The 9419-nt window shown below is 60.6% G+C and overlaps 1 protein-coding gene across 1 annotated transcript; it reads right to left on the bottom strand.

Moving 5' to 3' along the window:
- Nucleotides 1-260: 260 nt before the first annotated feature.
- FAM166B (family with sequence similarity 166 member B) lies at nucleotides 261-6019 on the bottom strand. Its single transcript, XM_015826304.1, has 6 exons — nucleotides 5949-6019; nucleotides 5077-5276; nucleotides 4493-4644; nucleotides 3403-3511; nucleotides 2566-2769; nucleotides 261-358 (listed from the first exon to the last, which is right to left on the bottom strand). The coding sequence occupies exons 1-6, from the start codon at nucleotides 6017-6019 to the stop codon at nucleotides 261-263; spliced, it is 834 nt and encodes a 277-aa protein (XP_015681790.1).
- Between the last annotated feature and the right edge of the window lie 3400 nt (nucleotides 6020-9419).

Below are 9419 nucleotides of genomic sequence, written 5' to 3'. Positions count from 1 at the left end.
AGAGGGGGATCCAGATGCCACCCGAAGGGAGAAGGCAGTTGGTGCCCATGTGGTGAGAGGGTACAGCTGGCCTCCACTGAAGTAGAACAGGCTCCACTTCCACCTCCTTCGTTCCACCTCTTTCGCACCCACCAGCTGCCGGGTCTGTCAGGAGAGCCTCTGGCACCGGCACCCCAGGGCCTGCCTTACACGGACACGGCCCACCCAGGAGTGTGAGGTGGGCCTTGGAAGGGGTGCTGGGGAGGGAGCCACGGATTCCCCTACTGTGTGACATCCAGCACCTGCTTCTCAAGGGTGGTTTGGCCCAGGGCGTCATGGGTGAGATGGCCGTAGGTGTGGCCAAACTGGAACTTGTAACCTGGGTTTAGAGAGAGAGAGAGAGAGAGGAGGGAAGAAGTGACCATTGTGGGCAAATCCGCAGCCACAACTAATGCCATCAGTGCCCGGGGGTCTGCAAAGGAAACTGTGAAGGAGGCATGGGGCCTCTGAAGGGGAAGCCGAAGGAGGCTGGCAGATGGACATAATGGTGGGCATGTGATTGACAGCGCACTGAGGCGCACTTCCCCAGTCCGTGAGCTGCAGGTGGGCACAAACGTGGCTCCTGCCTTGGGAACGGGTTGGGGGGGAGGCACTGGCTGCATATGGGACTGGGGATTTCCCCCTCTGTTTCTCCTCCCTCAGCAACACCTACTGGGGAAAGCCCCTTCCCCCCTCCCTCTGGAGGAATGTACGCATATCCAGAAGAGTCTGCTTGGACAGCCGCCTGAGCAAAAGGGGGCAGCATGAAGGGGTCTATGACTGCTGGGTCCGTTGGGGTTCCTGAAGGAGCCCCAACCTCTGTCTAAGATCTGACCAGCTGAGGGGTTGCAGACCCAGCGGGGGGTGGTGGTTCTGGATGGAGCAGGAAGGAGGGGCCCATGAGGAGCAAATCAGCTGCAAGGCTGCCAGGGACACTCCTGCTGGTCACGTGCCCAGAAGTAGCCGTGCAGAATGAGGTCCTCACACCCACCAACCCAGCTGCACAAAGCCCTTCTTGGCAGAAGCCATGGAAAACGCCAGGGGGACAGACTCCAGCCATGTGTTGCTGGCAGAACGGAGCTTCCTCTCCTGCCAAAAATGGGGCACTGAGGCTTTTCTAAGGGCCTGCTGCCCACAACGCTCTCCTCTGTGTGCCTGCAGCCCACCAGAAGGGGCCCCTTCCCCCCCCTTCTGCTGAACAACCAGAATAGTGTTCTGCCTGCATAAGCAGAGCTCTGGCGTTGTGTGTGCGTTTTGTTTCACTGCTGCCAGGTGCCTACCAAGGGGGAAGAAAACAATGAAGCCGACTTCCCTGGCACAGGCAGAAGGGGCATGGACACCCCCCCCCAGGACAGAATTCATGGCCACCAATGTGGGGTTGCATTCTAGAAAGAATTAGGCACAGCAGACAAGCCCTCGTTTTCTATGGGGCGTCCACCCAAGACGGGTTTTCTAGGGAAGCCACAATGATCACAGTCACACGTGAGGCTTATCTAGTTACTATAATCCAGAGTGCCGAAGTTCAGTTTGTTTCATTGAGTCAAAAGTGTTGTGAGCTGCAGCTGTGTCCTTCTGAATCCAGTTAGTCTGGGGCAGGAGTGTCCAATCTTGGCAACTTTAAGGCCTGCGGACTTCAACTCCCAGAATTCTCCAGCCAACATGGAGACCACAAGTCTTAAAGCTGCCAAAGTTGGACAACCGCAGTCTAGGGGCTCTGGGTTAAACGACCCCTATTCCCTTAGCAGCATTTTGTGAACAGTCAAGTCAAAATTGGACAGTCCGAAGGCCTCTGAGACAAGGAACTGAGGGGGGGGGGCCTGAAAAGCAGGATTCTCCTTGCCCTCCGGAGAATGCTGCTGAGCTGGTCAGCCTCAGTGGGCCTGCAGGGGCTTGTGGATTCTGGCACGTTCTGGAGGCCCAGGGTGAGGACCCTCCATCCTCCCGAGTGGGCAGCCTCTGGTTGGTGTGGCACTGGGCTGTCCAGCCCATTGGTGAGGTGGTTTAACTGGATTAGTGGCTGTTGTCCCAACTGAGTGAACCGGCTGCGTGTCTCAGGGCCCCCAACCCATAGCTGGACTGCCTGCAGCTCAGGGGATCCGCCCAGAGAATCCCTGGCACCCCCTGCAGCTGGGCTGGTGGGAATCTGTGCAAAGGTGGATTTGGATCCTTTTCTTCAGGAATCTTCTTTATGGGCCTCTCAAGGGGGCTGTGGAAGAGACTGCTCAGAAGGGGGCCCGGAGGGTGCGAGCAAGCCGGCCGAGCCCTGGAGTTTCTGCCTGGCCAGTTGTGGCACAGCAGCGCTTCATTCCACGGGCACAGACTGGGAGGGGCGCAGCGGGACTGTGAATGCTTGCCACCCCTGCCAGTTCCCATCTCTGGCATCAGAGGTGCGGCAGAGTAAAATCCCACCTCCGGTGCTGGGGCTGCTTCTCTGGCAGGAGGTCAACTTGCCCAGAGCCGGATGAAAGATGCCAGGGCCATGCAGGGTATGGTGGGGAGGTGCAATCCAAAGGACGGGGGTGGGCAAGTGAGGGGAAAGGAACTCACCTGGCACGTAGCCTCTGTAGTGGGGCAGGAGGCCCCGGTCCGTGGGGTACGTCTTGGCCAGGGGTGGGAGGGGATCCCCCCTCTGCAAAGAGCCTTGCCCTGTTTTGTGCAGCATCTCATCAAACTCCATTGTTGCCCGCCGGGCAAGAATGGGGTAGCTTGCTCCAATCAGGAACTGGAGGCGAGGCACGAAGCCGGTGAAGCCTGCGCAACAAAGTTGGGGAGCTTAAACCTGCAGGCCCCTCCTGCGAGGGAGCCCAGCCCCGGCCCTCCCACAAGCGGGCAATCTGGGCTCAGCAGCAGCTTTGGCTGGTTCCCGCCAGCCAGGTGTTTCTGAAGTGTCAGCTCCCCTAGACATAAGACTCCCTCTCACTTTTGAACCCCCAAACACATACCGCTGGACCCGCAATTGTTCCTGGTAACTGCCTCTTTCTCAGAAGGCAAGCTAGCACATTTCCACAAATTGCTTCCAAGTAAATACCCTTAACTGGTGCCTCTGAATTTACTCCCACTCGGTCTTCTCGGCCAGCCCCTTTGCTCCCAGGGTGCCTTTGACCTCTCTGCCTGCAGAGCCACAAACCCTGGCACCCTGTGCCCCTGGCCCTAACAAACAAGGTCCTGAAACCCCCAAAGAGACTCGCAAGCCCTGGCTCTAAGTAGGCTGTGGCAGCAAGGAAGGGGGGCAGTAGAGGCCGCAACTCGTGCCACGCCAGAGGGAGGGCAAGGAAAAAGCCCTAAGGGCACAGATGTTGGCCTCTCTCCTGCGAGACTTGAGCGAAAACGCTCTCTGGGACATGCTTGCTCCCTCCTCCCCTCGGGGCTCCTCTGGAGCCTGACCTGAAACAAAGGTTCTCTCCAGCGCAAGGGGCGTTCCTGGGGCCCGGAAAGCCAGGGTGGCAGCGGCGGCGGCAGCAGCAGTCCCAGCTTTGGGCAGGGCAGGGAGAGGCTAGAAGCAGAGCAAAGCCAGCTGTGAGTCTCTGGACACCTGCCAGCTCCTCCCAGTGAAGCAGCATCTGGTAGAGGAGGCAGAGGGCCCCAAGAAGGGCCCCAGAAGAGCAGCACCCTGTGGCCCCATGCACTGCCTGCCCGCAAGATTGGAGGCAGCTCCTAGCATAGGTCTCTTGAAGGGTTCAAATGCTCTTTGTTTTTCATTGTTGTTCTGGGGGACACCCATGCAGAGAGACACAAAAGGCATCAGGGAGGGAGGGAGGGAGGAAGGAAGGAAGGAAGGAAGGGAAGGAGAGGGAGGGAGGGAGAGGTTTTGACCCATGGTGGGAGACTAAAGCACCCTCCTCATGTCCCCCTACTCAAGCCATGACCCAGCTGGGGACCCTCTGCTGGGGTGTGAAGGACAGGGGAAGCCTTCATTTGCACAAGCCTTGGGAGGAGAGTAGGCCAGGGGTAGGCAACCTTGGCTCTTTTATGACTCGTGGACTTCAACTCCCAGAATTCCTGAGCCAGCATGGCTCAGCTTGGAAACCTCTCCCTTTCCCCTCAGCATGGCTGGCTCAGGAATTCTGGGAGTTGAAGTCCATGAGTCATAAAAGAGCCAAGGTGGCCTACCCCTGGCCTAGGCCTAGGCCGCTTCATGATTTGTGGACTTCAACTCCCAGAATTCCTGAGCCAGCATGGCTCAGCTTGGAAACCTCTCCCTTTCCCCTCAGCATGGCTGGCTCAGGAATTCTGGGAGTTGAAGTCCACGAGTCATAAAAGAGCCAAGATCGCCTACCCCTGGCTTAGGCTGTGCCCCTTTTTGTCTCTACCCCAAGCCCCCTCTGGAATGGGCAGGCATGCCACGGACCTCTCCTCCTCACAACTGGGGCTGGAGGAGAGCCCCTCAGTGAGGGGATTCAGCCCTTCTCCAGGAGATGCTCTGGAAGCCCCCAGCCCCACCGCTTGGCCCGCAACTGCGCTGCCTGTCACTTACTCTGCCTTCCAGCTGCAGGGCTTCGGTCGCCTCCCTGGCTTGGCCCCGGCCACGGTCCCCCTGCTCCTGCTGGGGCATAAACTCCAGCCAAGCCTGCCTGCAGATTTCTCCGTAGGTCTTGGCAAAATGGTGCTGGGCCCTGGGGATGAATCCTGCCAGGAGACACAGGAGAGCCGGAAGGAGGCAAAGTGAGGCCACGGGAAGGCACTGCGCTCAGCTAGCAATTGGTACCTGGCTTCTCTGCTCTGGGCAGTGCCACCACCATGGGGCACAGGTGGTGGGCTGGTGCCCTTTCCCCACCCTCTCAGATAGAGGGAGGACTGGCTTGCCGGCACTGGGAGCTCTGGCCCCATCTGAGGTGCTCAAAATTGATGGGGGGGGGAGGCTGTGTCTAGGCTACCCCCCACCAGGACACCCAGTGTAACCTTTCCCTCCCCCCTTGCTTTGCTTTGCTGAGTCCCCACCATCCCAACTCCCTCCTTCAAGGGATCGAGAAATGTCTTGTCAGCCCCCCCCCCAAATTCTTCAGCTGGCCCGCCTGACACTCTCAGCTGGGGGAGACCCGACCTCCCAGCGCCACTTACCCGTGTAACCCGGGATCGCGCTGCAGCCTTTGGCCCGGGACCCCCGGCCGTGCCCCGGTCTCTCCTTTGCGGCGCAGAGGGAGCAGTTGGGCTGCAGGAGCAGCCGGCCGGAGCGGCTGGGGGCGGCCAGCAGCTGCGAGGTGAGCTTCCCGTAAGTCCGCCCCAGGGTGAATTTGTAACGGGGGCAGTAGCCGCCGTAGCTGCAAGGACAGGAGCGGAAGAGGAGACACCCCCCCACACCAAAGCCGCCGTCAACTTTCCGGCCCGTCGGCGCTCCCGGGCTCACCGGCTCTGCGCCCCCCCCCCCGCCAGCCCCGCTAAGCTCAGCGGCCGGCCTCAGACTGGCCCCGTTGAACTTGCCCGAAAGCCAGCCGAGAGCCGGAGCGCAGAGCCCCCCCCCGCCGCCGCCGCCACTGCCCCGCTGAATTCGGGCTCTTGGCTCCGGCCGGAAGGTGTTGCGGGGTCCCCGCCGCCTTCGCGGCGGATTCCGCGGGCGGAAGGAAAGTGGCGCCTTTCTTCCTCGCCGCTTTCGCGCCCTCCTCCTCCTCCTCCTCCTCCTCCTCCATTCGTGCACACGCGAGGAATCCGCCCGCCCAGGACTCGCACGCAGAGCTTCGCCCCCGGGGTTGCTATGGAGGGTCTGCGCCCAGAGCACCGGCGGAGGGGTGGGTGGGTGGATGGGGGGGGCTGTTTGCGCGACCTGGAAGAGATCCCCTCCAGCAGGGCCCTGCCTGCACGTTGCCGACCGGCCTCCCCGTTGCGGGAGCCCCAGGCAGGCTCGTCCCCCTGGGCCCCACTGCCGTGGAGGCGCCAAAGCCAGGCCCGCAGAACGGCCAGGGGAGCCGGGGTGGGGGGCTCGGGAAGACTCTTACCCGGGGAGGTAGTGGGGCTCTGGGGTCATCAGGACCTGGCTGAGTTTGGGGGCAAACGCCGTCGGGGCCATGGTCGGCGGAGCGGCTGCCCCGAACCCTGGCTGGGAAGGGCTTTGTATGTGTTTGGGGGGAGGAGCCGGAATGGCAGCTGCTGCCCAGGGAAACCGTCGCCAGGCAGAAACTCGCCAGCCTCGCCAGGCAGGGGGATAAAGGCAGGCCACCAGGCGCAGGGAAGCCGCCTGGTGCATGGAGGGGGTGGGGGTGGGGAGATCTTGGCCGCCTTCAATGCTGGGGGGGGGGGGAAAGAGACCCCTTTCTCCCCGCAGCAGCCTTTCGTGAGAAGTCCCTCAGAACATGCCCCTTCTTCTCAGGAAGGGCCAGACTGGCAAGGTGCCCTCGGCCAAGGTTGCTGGGTCTCCCTCCGAATTTCTTGCTTGGCAGCCTGCATGGCTCTGGGGGGGGGGCAGAAAAGCCCGGGCGAGAAGGCAGCTCTGGGGGAGAGGGGGAGGCAGAGCAAGGAAGGGCATCCCCCCCTCTCTGTCCCCCCAACTCAGATCCGGCCTTAGGCTGAGCCAGCAGCAGCAGGAGTAGCAGCACAAAGGAGGTGGGGGGGAATGGGCAAAGCCAGGTTTGGCACAGGGGCCGGGACATGCCAGCCCGAGAAAGGGGCGGGGGGGGGGGAGGGAGGTCCGAGCAGGGCTGGGATGGGCTCCTCTTGGTAGCTCTTCTTTCTGTGGGGAGCTGAAAGGGGCCAGGAGGAGGGCTGGGCCCCTCCTCTTCAGAAGCGGCTTCTGCCCTGTCCAGGCTGAGAGAAGCTGCCAAAGCCTTGAAGGGGGCAGTGGGTGGAGGAGAGGGCAGGCTGGAAAATGGTGGCCAAGAAGCCTCCCTGCCCCCTTCCCCTTTCAGAACACCCCCCCCCCTCTCCTACCTTCAGCCTTTCTTTGCTGCCCCCTCAGTTCCTTCTGCCACAGATTCCTGTTTTGCTTCGGAGTATTAACAATTTGCTTTTGGAGGTCCCTGCCGGGGGCTTCTGCAGGGGGTGTTGCAACACCACAGAGATATCACTGACACACACACACACCCCACATGCGCACACACACGCGATGAGGTCATCAGAGAAAGGATTCTGGGTTGGCTTGCGTTGAAATCCTAATGTGGAGAAAGTTACCTGGTGCCATCAATGGGTACATCCAACCCTCCCCCTTCCACCCTTCCTCCCCCCTCTTGCCATACCTGCATTCACTGCAGAGGGATTTCCCCAGCATTCCTGCTGCTTTGGTCCTTTGCCACCTCCAGACAAGGGTGGCATCCTGAAGTCCCCTCGGCCACTTGCCTCGTCTCCAGCCCATGGTCTGAACCAGGCTCTCCAGTGGCCACAAGCGAAGGCAAAGTCTCCGATGTGCCCAACGGGAAGAAAACGGAGCCCATCGGGATAGGCATAACGCATGCATTTATTTGGAAAGAAAAGCAGAAAAGGTTGGCAACCAGGGCTTCTTTGGCCTTTCTTGAGGATACGGGTTAGCTGAACGTGCACTTTGCCACCCCAGTCCCCGGAAGGCTTGCCAGGGCCCTCCCCCCTTGGCCTCGCCACTGATGCCCCACCTCTGGCCTTGCCTATATGCTCCCTCAGGCCTACCTCCCAGCTCGGCTCAGGCTCAGCACAGACCCTTATGAGGGTCCTCCTCAGGAAGGGTGGGAGAGGTGGGGTCCCAGCGGTTTCTCATAAGCCTGAACATTGGGAGGCAGCTCTAGACGGCCTGGGGTTTCCACAGGATCTTGGCCAGGCCCCCCTGCTTCCTCTCCAGGGATGGGCTGCACCAGAAGGGTGGGTTGTTTGGAGAAGTGAGGCCCCTGGCCCTGCCCAAGAAAGGCATTTGGCACTCGACAAACACACTCTCAGAAAAGGACACACTGATCAAAGAAAAGAGCCGCCCTGTCTCCACAGGCAGGGGAGGTTTCCTCTGCCGGCTCTGTGGCAGCCCCTCACTTGCCCTTGGGGGGGGGGTTCTGCAGCTGACAGGCCCAGGGTCCCTCCAAGCACTCTCCGTGCTGAGCAGGTGAGACCCACACACATCCAACGCANGGGAGGTCCGAGCAGGGCTGGGATGGGCTCCTCTTGGTAGCTCTTCTTTCTGTGGGGAGGTGAAAGGGGCAGGAGGAGGGCTGGGCCCCTCCCCTTCAGAAGCCCCTGGAAATCGGCCTTCTGCCCTGTCCAGGCTGAGAGAAGCTGCCAAAGCCTTGAAGGGGGCAGCGGGTGGGAGGAGAGGGCAGGTTGGAAAATGAAGTAGCCAAGCAGCCTCCCTGCCCCCTTCCCCTTTCAGAACCCCTCCCCTCTCCTACCTTCAGCCTTTCTTTGCTGCCCCCTCAGTTCCTTCTGCCAGATTCTTGTTTTGCTCTGAAGTATTAACAATTTGCTTTTGGAGGTCCCTGCCGTGGGCTTCTCCAGGGGGTGTTGCAACACCACAGAGATATCACTGATACATACACACCCCCACGCTCACACACACATGATGAGGTCCTCAGAGAAAGGATCCTGGGTTGGCTTGCGTTGAAATCCTAATGTGGAGAAAGTTACTTGGTGCCATCAATGGGCACACTCAACCCTTCCTCCCCCTCCCCCCCATACCTGCACTCACTGCAGAGGGATTTCCCCAGCATTCCTGCTGCTTTGGTCCTTTGCCACCTTCAGACAAGGGTGGCATCCTGAAGTCCCCTCGGCCACTTGCCTTGTCTCCAGCCCATGGTCTGAACCAGGCTCTCCAGTGGCCACAAGCGAAGGCAAAGTCTCCGATGTGCCCAACGGGAAGAAAATGGAGCCCATCGGGATAGGCATAACGCATGCATTTATTTGGAAAGAAAAGCAGAAAAGGTTGGCAACCAGGGCTCTTTGGCCCTTCTTGAGGCTACGGGTTAGCTGAACGTGCACTTTGCCACCCCAGTCCCTGGAAGGCTTGCCAGGGCCCTCCCCCTTTGGCCTCGCCACTGATGCCCCACCTTTGGCCTTGCCTATATGCTCCCTCAGGCCCACAGCCCCGCTCGGCTCAGGCTCAGCACAGACCCTTATGAGGGTCCTCAGGAAGGGTGGGAGAGGTGGGGTCCCAGCAGTTTCTCATAAGCCTGAACATTGGGAGGCGGCTCTAGACGGCCTGGGGTTTCCACAGGATCTTGGCCAGGCCCCCCTGCTTCCTCTCCAGGGATGGGCTGCACCAGAAGGGTGGGTTGTTTGGAGAAGTGAGGCCCCTGGCCCTGCCCGAGAAAGGCATTTGGCACTTGACAAACACACTCTCAGAAAAGGACACACTGATCAAAGAAAAGAGCCGCCCTGTCTCCACAGGCAGGGGAGGTTTCCTCTGCCGGCTCTGTGGCAGCCCCTCACTTGCCCTTGGGGGGGGGGTTCTGCAGCTGACAGGCCCAGGGTCCCTCCAAGCACTCTCCGTGCTGAGCAGGTGAGACCCACACACATCCAACGCA

This window comes from Protobothrops mucrosquamatus, unplaced genomic scaffold (genome assembly GCF_001527695.2).
Source record: "Protobothrops mucrosquamatus isolate PMUCROS unplaced genomic scaffold, P.Mucros_1.0 scaffold3047, whole genome shotgun sequence".
In the NCBI taxonomy this organism is placed as follows: domain Eukaryota; kingdom Metazoa; phylum Chordata; class Lepidosauria; order Squamata; family Viperidae; genus Protobothrops; species Protobothrops mucrosquamatus.
This window is presented reverse-complemented; position numbering and strand designations above follow the sequence as displayed.